The sequence below is a fragment of the Astatotilapia calliptera genome, chromosome 11 (assembly GCF_964374335.1).
Source record: "Astatotilapia calliptera chromosome 11, fAstCal68.1, whole genome shotgun sequence".
In the NCBI taxonomy this organism is placed as follows: Eukaryota; Metazoa; Chordata; class Actinopteri; order Cichliformes; family Cichlidae; genus Astatotilapia; species Astatotilapia calliptera.
Genome location: NC_137432.1, coordinates 14115095 through 14138855, shown reverse-complemented (window position 1 = coordinate 14138855; position 23761 = coordinate 14115095). Strand labels below are relative to the sequence as shown.

The window sequence follows — 23761 nt, the reverse complement described above, 5'->3', positions numbered from 1 at the left end:
AGAGACAGAATGTGAAAAAAAATCCATGAATCCACATAGTAGGATTTGTAAAGAATTTATTGGTAAATCAGGGTGGAAAATAAGTATTTGGTCAATAACAAAAATACAACTCAATACTTTGTAACATAACCTTTGTTGGCAATAACAGAGGTCAAACGTTTACTATAGGTCTTTACCAGGTTTGCACACACAGTAGCTGGTATTTTGGCCCATTCCTCCATGCAGATCTTCTCGAGAGCAGTGATGTTTTGGGGCTGTCGCCGAGCAACACGGACTTTCAACTCCCGCCACAGATTTTCTATGGGGTTGAGGTCTGGAGACTGGCTAGGCCACTCCAGGACTTTCAAATGCTTCTTACGGAGCCACTCCTTTGTTGCCCGGGCGGTGTGTTTTGGATCATTGTCATGTTGGAAGACCCAGCCTCGTTTCATCTTCAAAGTTCTCACTGATGGAAGGAGGTTTTGGCTCAAAATCTCACGATACATGGCCCCATTCATTCTGTCCTTAACACGGATCAGTCGTCCTGTCCCCTTGGCAGAAAAACAGCCCCATAGCATGATGTTTCCACCCCCATGCTTCACAATAGGTATGGTGTTCTTGGGATGCAACTCAGTATTCTTCGTCCTCCAAACACGACGAGTTGAGTTTATACCAAAAAGTTCTACTTTGGTTTCATCTGACCACATGACATTCTCCCAATCCTCTGCTGTATCATCCATGTGCTCTCTGGCAAACTTCAGACGGGCCTGGACATGCACTGGCTTCAGCAGCGGAACACGTCTGGCACTGCGGGATTTGATTCCCTGCCGTTGTAGTGTGTTACTGATGTTGACCTTTGTTACTTTGGTCCCAGCTCTCTGCAGGTCATTCACCAGGTCCCCCCGTGTGGTTCTGGGATCTTTGCTCACCGTTCTCATGATCATTTTGACCCCACGGGATGAGATCTTGCGTGGAGTCCCAGATCGAGGGAGATTATCAGTGGTCTTGTATGTCTTCCATTTTCTGATGATTGCTCCCAAAGTAGATTTTTTTCACATCAAGCTGCTTGCCTATTGTAGATTCACTCTTCCCAGTCTGGTGCAGGTCTACAATACTTTTCCTGGTGTCCTTCGAAAGCTCTTTGGTCTTGGCCATGGCGGAGTTTGGAGTCTGACTGTTTGAGGCTGTGGACAGGTGTCTTTTATACAGATGATGAGTTCAAACAGGTGCCATTCATACAGGTAACGAGTGGGGGACAGAAAAGCTTCTTACAGAAGACGTTACAGGTCTGTGAGAGCCAGAGATTTTCCTTGTTTGAGGTGACCAAATACTTATTTTCCACCCTGATTTACAAATAAATTCTTTACAAACTCGTCGTGTTTGGAGGACGAAGAATACTGAGTTGCATCCCAAGAACACCATACCTACTGTGAAGCATGGGGGTGGAAACATCATGCTATGGGGCTGTTTTTCTGCCAAGGGGACAGGACGACTGATCCGTGTTAAGGACAGAATGAATGGGGCCATGTATCGTGAGATTTTGAGCCAAAACCTCCTTCCATCAGTGAGAACTTTGAAGATGAAACGAGGCTGGGTCTTCCAACATGACAATGATCCAAAACACACCGCCCGGGCAACAAAGGAGTGGCTCCGTAAGAAGCATTTGAAAGTCCTGGAGTGGCCTAGCCAGTCTCCAGACCTCAACCCCATAGAAAATCTGTGGCGGGAGTTGAAAGTCCGTGTTGCTCGGCGACAGCCCCAAAACATCACTGCTCTCGAGAAGATCTGCATGGAGGAATGGGCCAAAATACCAGCTACTGTGTGTGCAAACCTGGTAAAGACCTATAGTAAACGTTTGACCTCTGTTATTGCCAACAAAGGTTATGTTACAAAGTATTGAGTTGTATTTTTGTTATTGACCAAATACTTATTTTCCACCCTGATTTACGAATAAATTCTTTACAAATCCTACTATGTGGATTCATGGATTTTTTTTTCACATTCTGTCTCTCACAGTTGAAGTGTACCTCTGGTGCAAATTACTGACCTCTGTCATCATTTTAGGTGGGGGAACTTGCACAATCGGTGGCTGACTAAATACTTTTTTGCCCCACTGTAGAACAAAATGAGCAAAAATATTTTTATTGGTCATATACCCAGATTATTGTAAAAAAAATTGTAAAAATGTTACTTACTAATTTATTTGAGCTTACCTTTCTGGGAATGTAAAGTCTAACTAGAGTTATAAGGATAATATAATGAGAGTACTTATACTGGGAGACATTATAGTGCGAATGACTTACTCTTTTCTCTTTCTGCTGTATTTCTCTCTGCATCATAATGATGGAATTTCTTGCATTAGCAACTTGTTTCTTACCACATATAAGGATATCTCTCTCACTCTATCTCTCTCACTCTTTGTCTTTAACACCCCTCCTCTTCTCTGTGTAGTTCTTGGCAGGGCTACAGTCTATTAAACACACAGACAGTGGGTGCTCCCCCGTGGGCTCATTAGTGAGCTGGCCCACACGGCCTGGGGAATGCTGGAACAGACCATTCTACTGGTTCCCGGAGGGGTGCCAGAGGATTCATTATGTCGTTGTTCAACATAGTCTCTTGGTGGTGAATAGTGCAATGTGATGTTCTATATTGGATTAATAGGTCATCTATTTAAGATATTAGTCTTGATTTTGTTTCCATATACTTGTTGTATGTTGTATGTGATGTATGACATGAAATAACCAAGGCTTGCAGCCTGATCACAGATGCTTTCTTCAATGTCACAGGTAAATGTGTCCACGAGACAGCAAACTTTTTAACACCTAAAATTACATTTTGCCATTTTGTGATGAACAGAAGCCAAATGATTTATCCTTTTTTTCAAGAGAGGATTAATACAAAATGTTGTTATTGTATTTTGGGACCAAAGGATATTCTTTGACACAGTCAGAGCACATTATGTAAAAACTTGCTTCAACTTAGGTCTAATGTGAACATCATTTCAAACTGACATGATATGAGTTCAGTTGTTTTTGAGGGAAAAAAATATTTTTTGTATCCAGTATCACTGTTATTGTTTCGACTTTGTCTTAAGTATCGCATTATTTATACTTACTTTATAAACAAAAGTGTTGACTTTGTGAACTGTACAACAGCTTTTAAGTATAAACTGATGTGTTTTTCAGAATTAACATAATACATTTCCAGAGTGAAATAAATGTTTCAGCTGTTCATATGAGCCTTTACCACAAAATATTATTAGCTGTTTTTGTATGAATAGGCTCTATCGTATCCCATATCTAGGGAGATTGCGTGTAAATGATGTAACACAGTGAAACACAATAATAACTTGACAGAGGCAATCACTTCTGTTCTACTTCCTGGCTTTCTCCACAATGACATTCCTGGAAAACTAATTTCCTCAGCGACAGACATTTCATTAGCCCATTGTCTGAACACTGACAACTATTCTCTACTGAAGCAAAGGTGTGTGGGCACATACAGTATACACATCGAATATGCACACAAACACGTTAATACACAAGTTCACTCATACATACGCACAACTTCGGTCTCCGTTTTGTACTGAGATGTCACTGAGAGCTAATCTAATTGTCAGTTTGTGATTTTATTACTTTTTTTGTACATCGTGGCCACATTTTTCAGTAATCGGGTTTTGGGTGTTGAATTTAACAATCAACCAGAAAATGCTGAACCCTTATCATTATAATATACTCTGCTATTAAGATGCACACCAGTATGAAAGCTTAGCTTTACACATGTGTGACCTTCACCAGTTGATTGTGCTGGCACACAAATTGCTTCTAGCACAGGCAGTAGTAAAACAACAACTTTTTCTTTCTGTATTGTCTCTGTTTATGTTTCTAAGTGTTTCTGCTTGGTATTCTTTGTCTTTGCTGAAGGACAACTGTTGAGGTTTTTGTCACTAGCCTGTTATTATAAGTGTAGTTGGTAGTGTAGTCAGTGCCACCTTAATTTGATCATTTTACTATATGCTACATACTTAAATTATACATTACCTCGTCTAGTCCCAGTGCGGTTAGCTGATCTCTATGTCAGAGCTGATATACATGATTTAGAAATACATTTATGTTTGTCTTTCAGGATGACACTACAGTTCATCATATGGCAGCAAAAGCAATAGAGAACATATCAACAGTGCTGTCTGGTCCCTCCCATCACCTGGTCACCACAGAGATAGGCGCCGCCCTGTGGTACCTGTTCACTCACTCCACTGTGGAGGCTGTCAGAGTCACTGCTATTTCTGTAAGCTCACATATATAAAGATATATCATAGATGTACAGCTAACTTTGTAAGAGCTATAAAGATATAGTAAAAAAAAAAGTGATTAATACTAGTTGACTTTGAATAATTCAAGCTGATTTCACAAACTTATTTGCACCAGCTGTATATATTACACAAAGTTAAAGCAGCCAAATGTGCTTGACTGACTGAATTTCTTGTATTGCTGTTATAGTCTGCTAAAAAATAATTAATTCTGATGCGATTCTCCTAGTGAACCACAAGTAATGAATATCAACTACTTTATTATGATGCGTCACAAACCACATACTTTCTGAAACTATACCAACTTTCTCTACCCACTTTATTATGATGGACTGTGTATTAATTCAGGCCATGTTAAGCATTAGATATCCCACATCACCCACTGTCAGGCTTTGAACCATATTAATGTTTTTCTTAATGACACAGTCATTTGTTATTCCATAATATGCATCACTGGACACTTGTTCCTTCACTAATGGCAAGGAATTTCAGTGCTATGTTACAGAGGAGCGTACATTATCTCTCGGTGTGTGTGTGTGTGTGTGTGTGTGTGTGTGTGTGTGTGTGTGTGTGTGTGTGTGTATCTTTTTCTGTTTTTCCAGTCTCTTTCTAGGCTTACCCGGGTGGTCCCAGCAATCTTCCTATCAGTAATTGACACCTGTGGTCCAGCAGCCATCTTGGAGGGCATAGGGGGTGCAGGAGCCCGGGTCCAGCAGCACCTGCTCACTGCTGTGGCCGCTGCCTTGCTCACCTCATGCACTCAAACACACCGTGTAACACAGAACAGGGTATGTGTATCACTTGTGTAACACGTCCGGCTACACGTACAAACCACAGCATTAGGTACACCGGTTAACGGCTTCTTAACACAAATATTTAATTTGATAGTCACATGGCAACACGTCTGTACAGTTAGGCATGTAAACCTATAAAAATATGAACAGCACGGTGAAGGTCCTGGGTTCATCTCCAACATCTGGATGGGGCCTTTCTGTGTGGAATTTTCATGTTTTCCCTGGGTGAATGATTTGCAAATCTCATAAAGTTGTATTTTATTGAGAATAAAACAAAGAAGACTTATTAACTGTTTAATCTGAGAACACACCACACCACAGAACAGTTTGCCTCAGTCCATTTTAAATGAGCTTTGGCTCACAGAAGGTGGTGGATCATGTTCACTGCTTCTTTGCATGACAGAGCTTTAACCTGCACTTGTTGATGACACAGTGAACTGTGGTTCTGGAAGTGTTCCTGAGACCATGCAGTTATTTCCATGAGAGAGAACTGTATTGGGCATGAAGAGCACCATCCAATATTGATTTTCAGCCTTGTCTCTTAGACATAGAGATTTTTTCCAATTCTCAGAAGCCTTTGATGATATTATGTACTGGAGTTGATGAGCTAATCACAATATTTGGAATTGTACAACTTGTGGAACATTTTCAGAATAATTTTCCACAATTTGTAGATCCAGTGTTTTGAGTAGAGTAAAGTAGGAATTTGGCGTAAACAATGTGAAAGAATGTTTTTTGGTGTAATGGTGTAGAGCGTATTTTCTTGGCTCACTATATAAACTCTATATAAATCAGTGCCACAAACAATGAAAGCATTTCTGAATGTAAGAATGTGTCTAACCTATTATTAGCGAGGTGTACCTAATAAAGTATTGGGTGAGTGTATATTTTAATGTATAGCAACAAAAAAAGTGTGTCTCAGAAACCTAGACACAAACAACCATTGTGGTAAAATTGCTAGAGCATTATTTGACAGATGATTTGGTGGTAACATCACTACAAGGAAAGCGTTGATTTTTAGTTCATGTGAGGAATGTCTCTAATTAGAGAGTTTTACACAGTGGCTGAGGGATACAAACACTCCTGGATAACTACACAACAACACCAAGAACAAACGAAACTGGACTTCTCAGATTCCTAACGTCTTCACGCTGTTTTTACCACTCTCTTTCTCTCTTCCACACTTCATGAACTGATGCTGAACTGTTCATGAACTAATTTGTCAGGAATTGCTTATTTAATTTTTCATAAGACAGTCCATCAAGTGTGTATGTGATGTGCTAATCTTGGTAAGGCAGAGGAGCTGAAATTGATTTGAAGGTTTTAACTTGAAGTCTAGCATTGGTAATTGACTCTGAACTGAATTTATTTGCATTGAGTATTTCCAATTTAACACCAGAATACAAACTTAGTACTTCAGCTCTGCTCTAATTATACAATGATATGCATTCACCCTCCAATCCCCTCCCCCCCACACTTTCCCTTGGCACAAGGACAGACAGACCAAGAGTTTGTTTACACAGAACTCTGTTAGTGTGTGTGTGTATGTGTACATGCATGTGAGTGAGTGACTGTGTGTGTGTGTGTGTACACTCAAGCAGAAGCGTTAATTTGTTGAGTGTGTCAGTATCTAGGCTAATTGGCTGAATGAACATGCTGTAGCCTTCTACTTCAGCAAAGCATTATGGGTAGTGGGGTGGGACTTATCAGCAAGGCACACACTACTGGGCTTTTGAAATTAATTAACTTAGTGTGTAACTCCATAAACACACATGTATACACATGCTTTCTCATTGCTGAGACACACACACACACACACACACACACACACACATTCAGTGGTGCTGGTGATTATGATAATGGTAATGAAGGGTGGTCAGTCAAAATGTTTTCCAACCAGTTACTGCTGCTGAGTGAATAGTTGTTGTAGCTGTAGGCATGCGAGTTTGTGTATGTGTGTCTAGTCTGGGCTGATTAATTTTTAGCTTGTTATACGTACATTTTCGGAAAAAAAAATTTAAGAAATGAACATGTTATTAGTTTGGATATTTTTCTCTTTTCTGTTGATTTCTGTTTCTTGTGATAAGGTGATATTAGGACAGCAAAGTACTTTTTTCTCTTTAAACTTTAAATTTACCAGAGTACTTATTATGTTACCAAATTAACATTTTCAATTTCAATTTGTTCTTAGCAATATTAAAATCTGTAAACTTTTTGACTATATATGATTTTGTCTTAATTACAAAGCTTAGTTTTGTTTTGGTTTGAGGGGGTTTTGGCAGCAGCAGAATAATTAGCAGTTGCACACCACCAAAAACACCTGTCAACTTGAAGTATTGGTTTTACAGTGAGTCTGTTTGTGTGTGGCAGAATGTGGTCCTTTTGACATCTTCTGTAGTAACACAGTACTTTGTCTGCTGTTAATTTGTCTCTGTGTGTGTAGCTTCAGAATGAGCATTAATTGAAGTAAAAAAACCAGACAAAAATTGTTGCGTTCAGCTTTTTTTTGTTTCTTTACATCTTACAGAGCATCTGATCTTTTTTGGAAACCTGGTTGCAATTCATAGAATAGTAGATGTGTCCAGGACCACATTTTCCCATAATCCTACACAAACACACAATACTAGCTATGTTGCCAGAGGATGTAATCTGTTTGAGGAATAATTTTAATTTCCTTGCTTTTAGGATTTGGTTTTGAAAGTGCTGCGTTGTCTAGAGAGTCCGTCTACGATAACAAGAGCCAAAGCATTACTACTGCTTCTTCTGCTCATACAAGACAACAGACACACACTGCTTTACTGCTGTCAAAACAGGTAAATAAACATACAGTACACATCCACATGCCAACAGTGTACACACATACCAACAATATGTACTCGTGTAAAAACAGGTAATCATAATATACATATTGTTTTATCTGACCATGTGAGCAACCACTACAAAGTATGATGTGTGTGGTTGAATCTCATGAGTCAGGTCTTTATAAACAGCTCTATGAGCCACATTGCTAGATGAAACAATTAGAAAGTAATGTGTGTGACCTTCCCAGTAGTAGCTTTGAAAAAGACGTTAACTAGATGCAATCATGGTGCAATTTTGAATAATAATTCAGTTTTGTCAATTAAAGAATGATTGTTTATAATGAATTGTATTGCAACACACTAATAACACATTAATCTTGTTTCGGGTAGTGAGATTGCTTTCTTAACTTACCATATTTCACTGTGCACCCTGCAACTGTCTAACTGTACTGAGATTCAGACCAGTGAAACTCATACTTAACTCCTCTCAGTCTGTCAGACCACTGGCTAATTAGTTTCTCTGGAATGTAGTTGCCAGTGTTCACACATAGGCTGAGCTGTCAGAGAACAAACAAGTAGCATTTGTGAAATCCATTTCAGGGTGGGATTGCCCTTTAATTATTTAGCTGTAGCTTTCAGTATGAGAGTGTGTTCTCATACCGATCCTCACCACAGCTAAAACGAAATTCCCTTTTCAGTATACTTTGTGGGTTGGCAAATACAAGATTGTGTTTTGGTTTTGCAATGTAATAATGTTCACTTGGAAGAAACTATTGTATGTACAACAGTTAGCTTAACACCTATTTAAGTAGATAGACTATGTATTACTCCAGCCAAGTTGGTTCCAATGTTATAACAGCTGGCTGACTGCACAGGAAGCAAAATGGTACATGCCACAGAATTTGTTTCAGTTTTAGAGCATTTCATCTTTTCTAGGCAATAAACTCAATTCAAGGTCCACAAAAAACTTTCTTTTTTTTTTTTTTTTTTGCATCTTCAAGAGACTTCAGACCACATAATAAGTTTCAGGCTGACTGACAGATGTGATAGACCCCTCCTAAATATATTGCCCTTCACCAGCAGATCATATCATGAATACATTTACATCATACATTTTCTAAATGCTCGATTTGTGTTTGCCTAAAAAGAAAAGATGGATTCAGTGTGGTGGGCCAGAGGTTTGTTTCACAAAAATGCCTAACCAGTCATTGTTAACTCCCCTGGTGTTGTCTTCATTTTACCTTTCTCCTCCACTCCACCTCTCTCCAGATGTGCTGAAACTGCCAGCGAAATGCAGTATAGACTATCATAAGCACATTAAGTGCACATAAATCAGACAAGTTTGCTAATATATTCTGTTTTTCCTCCTTTGGTTGCTGTAGAGCAGGGGTGTCAAACTCAAATACACAGTGGGCCAAAATTCAAAACTGGATCAAAGTCGCGGGCTAACGTTAATATTTATTGAAATATATTTATTCCTCCAGATATAAGAATGAATCTTTTCTTATGGACTCAAACACGTTTTGCTGAAAAACTGAATATGGAACAAGCAAAGCTTAATACTAAACAATATATATATTAGCTGTATAATACCAGTAGGCCAGCTCTAATAGTAATTTGGTATGGCTTCGCGGGCCAAATGTAATTGGGCCAGAGTTTGACACCTATGCTGTAGAGGGAAAAAGTGCATGTAATACTTAACTATTACTCAACTCATTAAACCCATGGAAACTTTAAGTCAACAACTCTTACCATTCATGCATGTATTCATGTATCCGTTCATTCATCTGTGTAAGATTTCCTTTATGTAGCACAGAAACTGTGGGAATTAGATTACAAATGTATTTACCCTGCACCTCAAATTTATGATGCTTTATGCTATTGGAACTGTAAATTGATTATTAACTGATCATCTTGTGTTTATCAACACACTGTGCAATGCTATGAATGTGAATAGCTCATTTAATTACATGCATGGTCATTATATATATGGTTGCTAGAAAAACATTTTGGAAGGATTTAGAATTATTAAGATATCTATACTGAATAATCATGCAGTGTGGTCTGCCCTATAATTTAGTACATTCCAGCGCAATCTGCCTAGACTAAAAACCCACACCCAGTTATACTTAATATCCTCCTCAATTAAGTGTATTGAATAATCTCCATGTAAGCTGGAAAGTACCCTTGGTACTTTAGAAAAAATGTGTGTTTAGTAAAATTAAATGTATTTGTTCATTAGTGAAAGCAACTAATTTCAAATATTTCCTCTAGGTGCTTTTGAGTTTTCCACAACAATTGGTTTGAGATATTTCTGGGTTGTATAGATTGCACAGCCCATTTTAGGTTATGCCACAGCAGGCTATGATGCCCACGTGGCCATTAATGATTAATTTTCTTTTCCCATTAAGGTATGGATTTCCTTTTTATGCTCTGTGGTCTTTTACTTGTTGCTTCACCTAACCCCTCCTAACCAGTACATGATGGACTGCTGCCCTGACCTGCTCCTGTAAGCTTTTTGGTACAATTTTCAGCATATTGTTCCCTCAGTGATTGCAAAGTGCCCAGGCCAATCCACAATGCTGCTCCCATCATGCTTCACAGCTGTAGTTTTTCTCTGCAGTGTTGTTCTTCCTCTGATCTAATAATGAAAAACAGATGAGGCTTGTTTGTCTTATTGTAGACTCAGGAACACTCAGATTTTTAGTAGTGCTTTTGCATCCTCTTTCAGCTTTGTACATCTGTATAGTTCTTCTGAGGTCCTGTAAAAATTGCCCACACCAACCATTTGTTATTGAAAAGAGTAGACTTTGCAAGTTATTCATATGTATGCCTATTTATATGGAGGAGCACCTCTTTGCTTCCTATTTCATCAATTTATTCAAACATCTGAAATCTGTGTTTGTCTGTGGTTTTGATTTGACTGAAGGTCGGACCGTATTTTGTGAGTAATAAATACAGAAAAAATAAGCATATTATTAAATATTTAATGTAGTTTTGTTATTTTACCCTGTTACACAAATAAAGCTGAAAATAGTGTGTTATACTACACTCATATACAGGGAGTGCAGAATTATTAGGCAAGTTGTATTTTTGAGGAATAATGTTATTATTGAACAACGACCATGTTCTCAATGAACCCAAAAAACTCATTAATATCAAAGCTGAATGTTTTTGGAAGTAGTTTTTAGTTTGTTTTTAGTTTTAGCTATTTTAGGGGGATATCTGTGTGTGCAGGTGACTATTACTGTGCATAATTATTAGGCAACTTAACAAAAAACAAATATATACCCATTTCAATTATTTATTTTTACCAGTGAAACCAATATAACATCTCCACATTCACAAATATACATTTCTGACATTCAAAAACAAAACAAAAACAAATCAGTGACCAATATAGCCACCTTTCTTTGCAAGGACACTCAAAAGCCTGCCATCCATGGATTCTGTCAGTGTTTTGATCTGTTCACCATCAACATTGCGTGCAGCAGCAACCACAGCCTCCCAGACACTGTTCAGAGAGGTGTACTGTTTTCCCTCCTTGTAAATCTCACATTTGATGATGGACCACAGGTTCTCAATGGGGTTCAGATCAAGTGAACAAGGAGGCCATGTCATTAGTTTTTCTTCTTTTATACCCTTTCTTGCCAGCCACGCTGTGGAGTACTTGGACGCGTGTGATGGAGCATTGTCCTGCATGAAAATCATGTTTTTCTTGAAGGATGCAGACTTCTTCCTGTACCACTGCTTGAAGAAGGTGTCTTCCAGAAACTGGCAGTAGGACTGGGAGTTGAGCTTGACTCCATCCTCAACCCAAAAAGGCCCCACAAGCTCATCTTTGATGATACCAGCCCAAACCAGTACTCCACCTCCACCTTGCTGGCGTCTGAGTCGGACTGGAGCTCTCTGCCCTTTACCAATCCAGCCACAGGCCTAATCCATCTGGCCCATCAAGACTCACTCTCATTTCATCAGTCCATAAAACCTTAGAAAAATCAGTCTTGAGATATTTCTTGGCCCAGTCTTGACGTTTCAGCTTGTGTGTCTTGTTCAGTGGTGGTCGTCTTTCAGCCTTTCTTACCTTGGCCATGTCTCTGAGTATTGCACACCTTGTGCTTTTGGGCACTCCAGTGATGTTGCAGCTCTGAAATATGGCCAAACTGGTGGCAAGTGGCATCTTGGCAGCTGCACACTTGACTTTTCTCAGTTCATGGGCAGTTATTTTGCGCCTTGGTTTTTCCACACGCTTCTTGCGACCCTGTTGACTATTTTGAATGAAACGCTTGATTGTTCGATGATCACGCTTCAGAGGCTTTGCAATTTCGAGACTGCTGCATCCCTCTGCAAGATATCTCACTATTTTTGACTTTTCTGAGCCTGTCAAGTCCTTCTTTTGACCCATTTTGCCAAAGGAAAGGAAGTTGCCTAATAATTATGCACACCTGATATAGGGTGTTGATGTCATTAGACCACACCCCTTCTCATTACAGAGATGCACATCACCTAATATGCTTAATTGGTAGTAGGCTTTCGAGCCTATACAGCTTGGAGTAAGACAACATGCATGAAGAGGATGATGTGGACAAAATACTCATTTGCCTAATAATTCTGCACTCCCTGTATACATCAATGATTTGGTTTTTGATCCAAACTTTGGCTATAATTGACATAGTTTGTGCAAGAAAAGACGAGAGGAATAAAAGTTTTGGAATTGGATCTGGTATAGTGTGAAGAAATCCTGGAAAGCAAAACATAAAATTTCCCTCAGGGTGGAAAATAAAGCAGCATTTCCTTCTAAAATGCTGCTTTAAATATGTTGTTTTCAATTTTTAAATTGGCAGTGGCATGAATCTCTTTCAATGCATTTTTTATTTGCTTTTAGGCCCAAATGTTCCAGCACATTGGATTCTGCTATATTAATTGCCTTAACACAGTAGCAACTGAAGTATAAACATCTATATACTTGAGGATATAGTCGGTGTTCTCTGGAAATAATCAGTAACAGAAAGTGTAAATGAAGAACCATGATTACTTAGGATCGTTTCTGTTTGACCATTCACTCTGACATAAACACAGGGCCAGAACATCAATTGCAACCCTGAACACAGCTTACAATGACTGTTAAGGAAGTTAATGTGATTTTTTTACCTCTTGCTTTCTCTTCATGTTTTCCCTCTGCCTGTTTCTTTTCTCTCCCTTCCAGTGTCCCCACACACACATACGCATTTACATTCTTTATTTCTTTCCTCGCACTTGCTCTCCCTCTCTTAGCTGAGTTAGAGCTGTCAGAGTTGACCTGTCTGTCTCTCTCCCACTGAGCACTCTGCATGATTCAACCGTATACAGAGACACACATCTTTTCCCCAGTCCTATTCTTTCCCAGGCACGTTGTGTTTAATTAGCTTCTCAGTAGCATGAAAATTGCTTCTGTTTTTGTTTTGTTTTTTTGGTCTCTGAGATAAAATTGCATGGGTCTTATTGAGAAAGTGTCAAGATTGTCATTGAGAGTGGAAAGTGATGGCTTTCAGCAGTGGAGAGGCATATGTACACAAAGCTGGGTCAGTGGTGTGTGTGTGTGCTTTGTGAGTCTCCCACAGCGACTAACAGTGAGGCGGCAGGTTTGTGTCTCTTTATGAAGCAATCTGGAAAATGGCTGCAAGAAAAGGTTGCAAGTTGGTTGATCCACTACTTTGATCCAGCTGAAATACCTCAAAAACTACTTTACAGTAGGTCCAAATCCTCTCATGGGATGCAAGATGAAAATATGCTTAGGCTGTGTTCCTGATTTTATTTTAGTTTCTAAGTCACAAACCTTCATGATTGCATCAGTTATAGCCCCTGAGCCCCTTCTTGTTTGCAGTGGTGATGGACAGGTTGTCAGATGAGATCAGGCAGGAGTCTCCATGGACTATGATGTCTACAGATGGCATTGTAATCTGTAGTGAGAGTAGGGAGCAGCTGGAAGAGAGCCTGGAGAGGTGGAGGTATGGTCTGGAGAAAAAAGAAATGAAAGTCAGTAGAAACAAAACAGAATACGTGTGTGTGAATGAGACTGAGACAGATGGAAAGGTAAAATTGCAAGAAATGGAGATGGCAAAGGTAGACGATTTTAAATACCTGTGTTCAACCACCCAAAGGACAATGCGCAAGAGAGGTGAAGAAGAGAGTGCAGGGAGGGTGTAGTGGGTGGAGACGATTGTCAGTGGGCATTTGTGAAAGACAGAGACCAGCAAGAGTGAAAGGGAAGGTTTACAAGTTGGTAGTGAGACCTGCTATCATGTATGGTTTGGAGATAGTGATACTGGTAAAAAGACAGGAGGCAGAGTTGAAGATGCTAACAATTTTATTGGGAGTGACCACAATGGACAAAGTCAAAAATTAGTTTATCAGAGGGACAGCTCAGGTGGAGCACTTTGGAGAAAAAGAGAGTCGAGGATGACATGAGGAAGGATCTTAGAGCGAAACCGATGGGTGTAGTAAAGGAGGATGTGCAGATGGTTGGTGCGACAGTGGAAGATGGTAGGAATAGGGTGAGATGGAGGCAGATGGATACACCCTGATGACCCCAAAAGAGTGCAGCCAATAGAAGAAATCGGCAAAGACCTTCATGGAACAGAATTTTTTTTTTTCCAAAGATTTATTTATTGCTTTTCCAAAAGTATTTTAAACAAGGAAGACAGAGAAAAATAAAATGAAATGAAATAAAGGAGAAAATGAATAAAAATTGAGTGTGTAATAATAATAATGCATGCTCATCATGTATAGACGGTGTGCGTAAACACACAGATACAGATATATGCACTCACCCATGGAGATATACCCATATATTGTTTAAAAAAACACCACACAAAAACAAGGCAACAGACAGTGCTCAAAGACCAGGTACAACACAGTGAGACATTAGGTTTAAGTTCGTTACTTCAGGGTTTTTGGCGGGAGTTTAGTCCAAGGATTTCAAGTTAGTTAGAAAGGCATCCGACAAAACGGCTGCAGCAATGAGCTGTGTCCTCTTCCGTTTCAGTCCATCTAATTTCACATCTCCATCTCCTGCCCTTCCATTGAACAGTCCAGCATAAGCTCCCCAGGTTCTCTTCAAAAATCACAGCAACACGTCTCCCGTACAAGTTAAATGGGTACAGCCATATCTGTTCACTGTCGGCCATCTCCTCACATTCCAAAAACGACCAAAAATTTCCCCACATCTTTTTAAAGGAAGCATGTTTACCCTTAATCACAGATGTAAGTTTTTCCAAACAAGGGATTTGGACAATGTCAAAAGCCAAGTTCTCAAGTGTGGTCTAGTAATGGATCTCCATGATTTGGCTATGCTATATTTTGCCTGTAACAGAAGTAGATTGTAGTTTTTTGGTGAACTTTGCTCAGCTGGCTTTCAGTGGGGAAAATCCCTAGGATACATAATTTAGGACACGGATTCAGCTTAACACTTGTAATACGCGCAATGACATCTGAAACTTCTTTCCAAAACTTTTGAATTTCTGAACATTCCCATAGGCAATGCATCAGTGTGCCTTTATCCCCACATTTAACACATATGTCTGGAGTTTTAGGGTCAAATTTGTTTAACAATGTTGGGGTGACATATGTTCTCATTAGCCATTTATACTGGATTCGTTTAAATTGGGTGTTTATAGATTGTGTTTGGGCTTTCAAGCAGACTTTTTGCCATTCCTCTGTGGTTATTCTACACTTTAAGTCTTGACACCATGCAAGTCTGTGTTTTTTTCTGAGAACGTTTGAGAGCCGTCTCTGAGGTTGCTATAAAAGCAGGATATTAAGCCCTTCTTCAGCTGATGGTTTATTGCTATGTCCTCTAATGAGGTAAGAGTGGGCAGTGTTAGGGATTTTTGAGTGTTTGAAATAAAGCTTCTGATTTGAAGAAATGTTTAGTTGGAATGCCAAATTTCCGTGTCAAGTCATTAAAGCACATTAGGGTGTCCTTGTCAAATAGGTCTGCAACTTTGCACAAGCCTCTGGCAGCCCACATTTTAAAACCCAAATCTTTCTAACTGGGTTCAAAGCTCTTATTACCCCAGATAGGCGAGAACTGGGTAGTGCTGGTGTCTCATTTTTAAACTTAAGTGCATCGAACCAGACACGAATGGTATTTTTAACAAACGGATTCAATGTATCTTTCATCAAATCTTTATATTTTGCTGAGTACAGGCAAGAACTGAGCGGTAAGGGGGTGCTTGTCCTTTCTAAATTTACCCAGGATGAGGTTGTCGTTAAAATCCAGCAAAAAGCTGTAGAGAGTTGGGCAGCCCAGTAGTACCATTTGAGGTTTGGAATACCCAGACCTCCCCTATCATACGGAAGATACATTAACAATAGGCGTAGTTCGGCTCGTCTGTTATTCCAAATGAATGGAGTGAATATTGTTCTTGCCTTAGTGAAGAAGTCATCTGGAGGGCTGAGAGGAATGGCTTGGAAGAGAAAGAAATTTTGAGAGAGTGTTCATCTTAAGAATGTTTATGCGTCCAATCAGAGAGATTCATTTTGGTTTATTTCTTCTTTACTGTGCATCACCAGTCCTAGTTCTCCATTATAATTGTTAAATGTGAGACTTAAAAATGCTATTAACACTTTGTTGTTATTAATGGTTTGGTTTTGCACAACAAGAATAACCCTGCGCAGATGAAATAATATATAATTTTTTTAATGACATTACATCATGACAATGACATTGACAGTAAGAAAAATTCAGTTAAAACAAAATTAGAATAATGATATAAAAATAGGATTGCATTAACATGTCTGCTTCTTTCAGAGATTTAACTTTGGTCGTACCAACCAGGCTAAAATTTATATAAAATTTATAAATAATTAAACTTAATAAGTAATCTGAAGGTCTTTCTCAGTTGCCAGGCTCAAGGTTGCAATGCTTTGCACTAAACAAAAATAATGTAACAATAAATGAAGTAATTAATCTCAAGAAATGCACTGGACAACAGGTTAACAGTTAACTATTTCTTGTTCTATATAGTTGTAAACCATGGATGATCATCTTTTATGGAACAACGTGAGAAAAAAATGCAGAATTTTTAATTCACCGGTCCCCTGCATCATTGCCACTCTAAAGCTTCGAACCCCTCTGAATTTCTCCATTTATTTTCTGTTTATTTTCTGTGTGCGTGTGTGTGCGTGTGTGTGCGTGTGTGAGATGATATACGTAAGCATGTGTTTATGTGCTGGTAATGAATATGAGTTAGTGGTGGTAACCTTCTCTCCCTGCTCAGAATTTGTAAAGAGAAAATTATTGATTACTGTTCAGTACACACACTCTGATGAGAATAAATATGCTCTTAAATTGTGTGTGTCATGGACTTCTTGCCCCCTTATTTTGTACCCTATCAAAGTTTTACTGCTGTGCATTAAAATTTGTGTGCATTCATGTTCTTGTTAATGGGTCTGTCTCACTTAATCATGCTGCTAAACAACTAATAATGTATGGAGCAGACGAAAGACCGGTAACCATTAAACACACTTGATGTATCTGCAATGTTACATAGAGGGCTGAAAATATTTCTTTCTGTCTAGACTTGTGATATACCTGGAGAGAGACCTCCGCAAAGCCACTCCTCTCAGAGAGAACCCCAGCCAATCAGGATACTTGTCTCAGTGTCTCAATTTACTGATTGCATATCTGAGCAGCACCGCACCAGTGATTATGGGTACACACACAAATACACACACTACTGTATGATTATCCATCTGCCATTTGTGTTTTCACCTCCATGTGTACAGAAATTTGTAAATCAGTTCATTTGACATGCTGATTTTTTTGATTTCCCTTACCATTACTACATCTGAGATCTTTTTTAAATCTGACATCTACAAAATTAATTGTCAGGTTACTATGGAAACTTGATTTGTTTCTGGTTCTTGTGCTAGAAGAAAAAATGTGATACTTAGGAAAAATAGACGCATATATTTGTAGGGTTTAAGACGCCAGAGAAATTTACCAGTATATAATATAATATAGTATATGATATATAATATATCTTAATAAAGATAGATGATAGCCACCTTCTTAAATTCCTTCTCATCTGTTTGCAACTCCTTGCCTTGTCTCCTTTCTTTAGAGGATGTTCTGTGTACCCTCAGAGGAGTGATTGGGAGAAGACACCCAACTACTGCTCAAAGTAAACAACTCAAACAAACTTTGCCTACTTTGTCCATAGTGCTGGACCTTGTTTCATCCCAGGTAAATGGAGCAAAATTACTTCTCCATAGTGTTTGGTTTTAAAACCTTTAGCAGTTTCTCACATAGATTTTCTCATAAATGACAAACAGCAGTTCTTATTTTTGAACACAGAGTTTTCATTTATTTAGTACATGGCACTAAAAGAAAAGTCAGGAGGCTTTCCAAAATAGTCAATAATAAAAACGAGGCAGACCTAAATCATCACCTCCCTCCCTGCTTGTTTTGTAACACTCTCAGTTGTCACCTGATCACATTATCTTGACTTACCTTTGTAAAATGTGTCTTCTGTCTCCTCACAGGTCTTTAGATCTCACATTGTAGCAGGACAGTTTCTGGCTCAAATTGGGTTGCTGTTGGTAAGTGTTTGGTAACCAGTCATAAATTGACACATTATCTGTCTCCACATGCTAAAGGCAAATAATAAAACTAACAGATAGGGTGAAGTGAAGTTTTTAGTTGATCACATTTTGTTACTCTAACAAGGAGACATGTTGATTATATATATTTTTTCAATTATAGAATAAATAAAATTAACCTAAATTATTTTAAAGCCAGCAGTGTAGTTACAGTTTTACAAATTGCAGAGACTGGTGGTGCCTTTCTCTCTTACTGTCAGTACTGAAATTCTTAAAACATCTCTGACATTCACACAACTAACTTTTTATAAGGAAAACTTTGAATGTTTGACAGTTTCAAAGCAAAACTCACATCAAGTTTTTAAATATCTCTTGACAGAACTTCATTGCCTCAGTAGAGTCCAATGAAACAAATCTGGCTAGTGCTATGGGTGAGTATCTTTACAGGTATGAATACTTTATCACTGGATATCAACCCCTGCCATATCTGCAGTAGTATTCCTTTTCACATGATTAGTCTGTGATACTGTGATTCTACAGAGCTTCATGTACTGCATTGTTTGTTAAAGTTGCACAGTGTGTTTGCTTAACTTGCCAGGTTAAATGAAGGATAAAAGAATAAATAACGTAGTTAAAATGATTATTATAAATTCGAGCTTATCTTACAAGTCAATATTGAATTGTATTGACATGGAGACGGTAAGGAGAGAGTCAGATACAGCACTTGAAGACAGCTATGACACTGAATTACAAATGCCTGCCAACAAGGCAAGCTGCGGTGTGGGCTCAGCCACTCTTCAAGCACCTGAATCAAGTGCTGTGATAAAGTGCCGCGCTCGAAGGCCATGTTATCAGCAAATCACAAACAGAATATATGCCTATCCTTAAAAGGTATTCAGTTATGGGTCAGTTTTTATTGAGAACATGAGTATTTGTATGTTGATGTTTGATTCTTCTTTAGGTACAGCAATATGTGAAGATTTAATCAGAACATCTCTGTCCATCGTGGAAGTACTGAGCCAGCACCATGCACTCATCAGTCCATATCATAGTGATGTAAGTATCTGTGGAAGAAAATATGCAACTCTATATCCCATTAAATGAATGGTTGAGTGTGCATTTGTTGTAGGTTTTTGACTGGCTACCTGTCTGACTGACTAGCTGTCTGCTGATAGTTTAGTACACCGATATAGGACAGGTATCTTGTGATATTCAACAAATGTCAGTACATTTCCTCTGACGGGACGTTGGAGACAACCTGTCATCATCCTGTTATTCTGTATTTCTGCAACTGTCAGATTTTCAGCATTGATTTTCCCCTTCTCTCATTTAGAAAAAAACGTAATATGCAAGTTGCTTTGCTAGGATAGAATGAATTTCTGTAGACTTTGTCAATAATATGAATTGGACTGTGGTATGTTTACTGTGTGTCTTCCAGTCTACTAAACCTGTCTATTAGTGATCATAGGACAGAGGGTTAGCATGTGGACTATTAGGAGAGACACTAATCAACTATTGAACCGACAGACCTCGTGTGTGTGTGTGTGTGTGTGTGCGCGTGTGCGCGTGTGCGCGTGAAAGAGAGAGAGATGTTGATGGGATGGGACAATGAGATTGTGTTTAATGACTATTGACGTATGGAAGTGGAAAACAGCAGCAGGAAGCTGACAGGATGGAGAGAGAGAAAAAAAGAAAAGACTTGAGGAACTGGGGATAGGAGCAAAAAGCAAGGCTGTGGATACTGATAGTCAATAACACAGGAAGACACTTTAATTACCCACAGCCAACTCAGATTAGCTTTAATTGTCCTCTGGACAAGGACACACGCTCATTTTTGACTTTGTTTGCGTTTCTAATTTCTTGTCACAGTTTGAAGCTAGTTTGCAGTTAGTTTTGCCTCCACAACTGCTCTTTTGTTAAAACAGATTTTATGTGATGTGGAAAATGACATTTTAAATTGCTGTGCAGACCTTTAAAAAAACTCTCATACCATAACTGAATACTGTTTGAAAATACTTGGGAATGATGTTTTGCCTTGAATGTGCATTTGAAAGATCACTTCATTACTTTTTTTGTTAGACTGTTTAAAAATTAATAGAAAAATAGTTTTCACTAAAAGACTGCAACATAATTTTAAAATACATTTTAAATAGCTACACAACACACAGCTGTACAGTACACAGCAGTTAGTAACAATCAGGTACGATTGTTGTTGAAACCAGCTGTTGTTTTATAACAAGGTAAGTTCTTAAAAAAGTTAACTGAACACTTATTTTTCTTTAGTCATGTTCAAATGCAAATTAGACACTTTAATTACTTTGGATATTTATATTATACAACAAATTATTCTTTAGTTACTGTTGGAGTGATGAGATTTCTTTTCTGCACCACTAAAAAAGCAGCTAGGAGAAAGACAGGAAAACGGACAAATGTGAACAAGAAAGGCTTTCATAAATACGAGGAACGCACTGCCCATAGTTACAGAGTTCAGAGAGAATGCACCCAGATCTGCACATCTCAACACACACACACACACACACACACACACACACACACACACACACACACACACACACACACACGGCTCCATGCAGTCTTTTGATGGTTGTGATAGTAATACACCAACCATTAAGTGGTGGACAACATCCTTTGTAGTTTTTTTTTTCTTCTGGCTTTCAATGTAATGACCTCACACATCCTCACTCAGCATTAGTGGTGTTTCTATGGTAATATTAGTAATCATGCAAATTCATGCAATACAGATTCATACCTAAATAAGAGCTTTGACAGTTGTGAAAATACGCGTGCGTGTCTGTGTGTTTGTTTGTTTGATCAAAGAAACCATTCAGCAGTGCATTTCCATAGTAATTTGATCCTCTGTGACAGTGGTCTGTGGTCGATGCTCACAGAATTAATATAGTACAGCGTCTCCTGTTCATTTTTATCTAAAAATATAGACTCTGCTTTTAGAGATGTTATACAGAATATTAACTCTATAGCTGTTTAGAGAACACCATGATTATGTTTATAAATACCCTCATTTGCCTCAAATTAGAATATATGGGACATTACTGAACTAATATTTACACCTTGTTCTTAAAAGCCGTCAGCAGAGGAGTGGATTTTTATTTCACTTCAGTGTTTTAACCTGAGTTGTTTCACATCCACGACATCATTTGTAGCTGAACTTGTGAAACACTAGATTATAACAGATTTTTCTAGCTTGTTACAGGTTTAATACTAAAACCAACTTGCTTCTTTGGTGACCAGGATCAAATACAGTACCATATAACATTTTTTGTTTGTTTGTTAATGTCTCTTGAAGGTCGTGGATGCCATCCTGCCTCCTCTGACAACAATGGCTTTCAGCAAAAATGGTATGAATGGTGGGGTCAGTTTTTTGAGGAAAGAGAGTGAGTGAGAGAGAAAGAAATGGCAAATGGGGAAAGAGGCAGAGCGGGTTCAGAAGCCTGATGGCTGGGGACCTTTAGTTCCTGTCACAGGCAGTGATTTTCTTCTTGTTTCCTGTTTGTTAGGGTTCTAATAATTCTCCAAAGAGACGAGATCACGAAGAAAAAGTTCACTACTTACCTAAACGATCTGTAAATATTACAGCATTTAACAGACTAGCATACTGCCAGCTCCCTTGCGATACAAGTAGATAAAACTGCAATACAGCATTGCTTATGTTTGTACCACAACTGAGCGAAATGCCAAAAAGTAATCTTTAAAAAAAAATATAGGTATCCGCATTTATTAATTACCATATCACCAATACAATAATAACAGCTTCTTTTGGGTTTTGGAACCTGAATGAGTCATTACAGTTTTGACTTTATGGGTCAGTATGCAAAAGAGCCAGCTGTCAGGGTAAAAGGTTTTTTGTTAGCCATTATAATGGTGCTACTTGTTGTCTTGTTGAAGCTCAAAATATTTCGTTTCCATGTGGGTATTTTGTTGTTTTTCCAAGCTTGTTGGTATTCTTACAGTATATATAGTACATATGTGTGCTGTCTAATGTTTCTTATACGGTAGTGTCGTGTGAAAAACAACAACTGACTCAAAGGCTTGTAGAACCACCTTTAGCAGCACTAACTTGCAGCAATCGTTTTCTGTATGACTTTTCCATTCTCTGCCATTCTTATGGAGGAATAAGGTTGAGGTCTGGACTTTGACTGAGCCACTTCAACACTTAGATGTTTTCTTTTTCAGACACTGTTGTATATTTGCTGCTGTGCTTGAGATCGTTGTCCTGTTGCATGACCTAGTTTCAGCCAAACTTCATCTGTCAGACACACGGCCTTCCATTTGACTTAATAACTTGGTATGATAAAATACTTTAGTATAAGGAGGAGTTTGTGGTTGACCCAATGATTGCAGGGTACCAAAGTCCTATTGCTGCAAAACTGAGGCCTGTAGAGTCAGAGATTTAGGTCTTAGATTTTTCCTTAGACTATGTTCATTCTTTAATCCTTAATCTAAAGTTTTGCGACATCCTAAAGTTTCAAATGCCATTCAGCAAATTCATTCAGAATTGTTTATGCATATTATTATCACCTCAGAACCCATTGTCCCCTTTCATTTATGGAAGTAAATCACGTGACATATACTTGTCCAACTAACACTAACTACCCCGACCCCCAAGACACACTAATCTAATCTAATTGACATAATACTTTCCCTAGCTGCTTACCCTAACCATCAAAAATGAACCATTAGCCTACACCTAACCATAACATAATTGTAACCCTGACACTAAAACCACATTTTGAGTTTCAAAAATGCCTTCAAACTTGTGGAGACTTGGATTTTGTCCCAATAAGGGCTGTTGGTCTCCACAAGTATAGTAAACTTGCAATTTTTGGTCCCCACAAAGATATGTAAACATGGTACACACAGTATTCTAAACACTTACTCCTAATAATACTCTCTCTTCCTGTCTTTGTGTGTGGTGCAGTGGAGTGGTCTGTGTTTGTTTTGAGGGTGTTGTCTGAACTCAGTCTAATCCTGCTGGTCCAAGATGGTGTTGATACTGAGGTAAAAGAGGAAAGGACAGAGGAAAATAAAGAGAGAAATGAGAAGGAAGGACAGGCGGCAGAGGAAAGAGGGGATGGACTCTCGTGTATCACTGAATCTCTCCTTTCAAGGTTGGTCTGGTTTATTCTAAGTGCAGCTTCAGTGTTTCTAGATTCCTCCTGTATTTGCTGTCTCTATAGGAACAGATACTTTCCCCTTGAATGACATTTTTAAAATCACTACAGCTTAACCAAAATAATGACAGACTGTCAGTTTAA

At 38.6% G+C, this 23761-nt stretch overlaps 1 protein-coding gene across 3 annotated transcripts in view; it reads left to right on the top strand.

The window, feature by feature from the left end:
- Positions 1–23761, top strand: part of ulk4 (unc-51 like kinase 4) — a 102234-nt gene that overhangs the window by 41275 nt on the left and 37198 nt on the right. For all 3 annotated transcript variants that reach the window (XM_026185486.2, XM_026185490.2, XM_026185485.2), the window contains 10 exons: positions 4105–4266; positions 4891–5076; positions 7768–7895; positions 17445–17578; positions 17990–18111; positions 18411–18467; positions 18847–18898; positions 19429–19523; positions 21793–21844; positions 23425–23614. In XM_026185486.2, the coding sequence (XP_026041271.2) occupies positions 4105–4266; positions 4891–5076; positions 7768–7895; positions 17445–17578; positions 17990–18111; positions 18411–18467; positions 18847–18898; positions 19429–19523; positions 21793–21844; positions 23425–23614 (1178 nt within the window). The remainder of the gene's footprint in view (positions 1–4104; positions 4267–4890; positions 5077–7767; positions 7896–17444; positions 17579–17989; positions 18112–18410; positions 18468–18846; positions 18899–19428; positions 19524–21792; positions 21845–23424; positions 23615–23761) is intronic.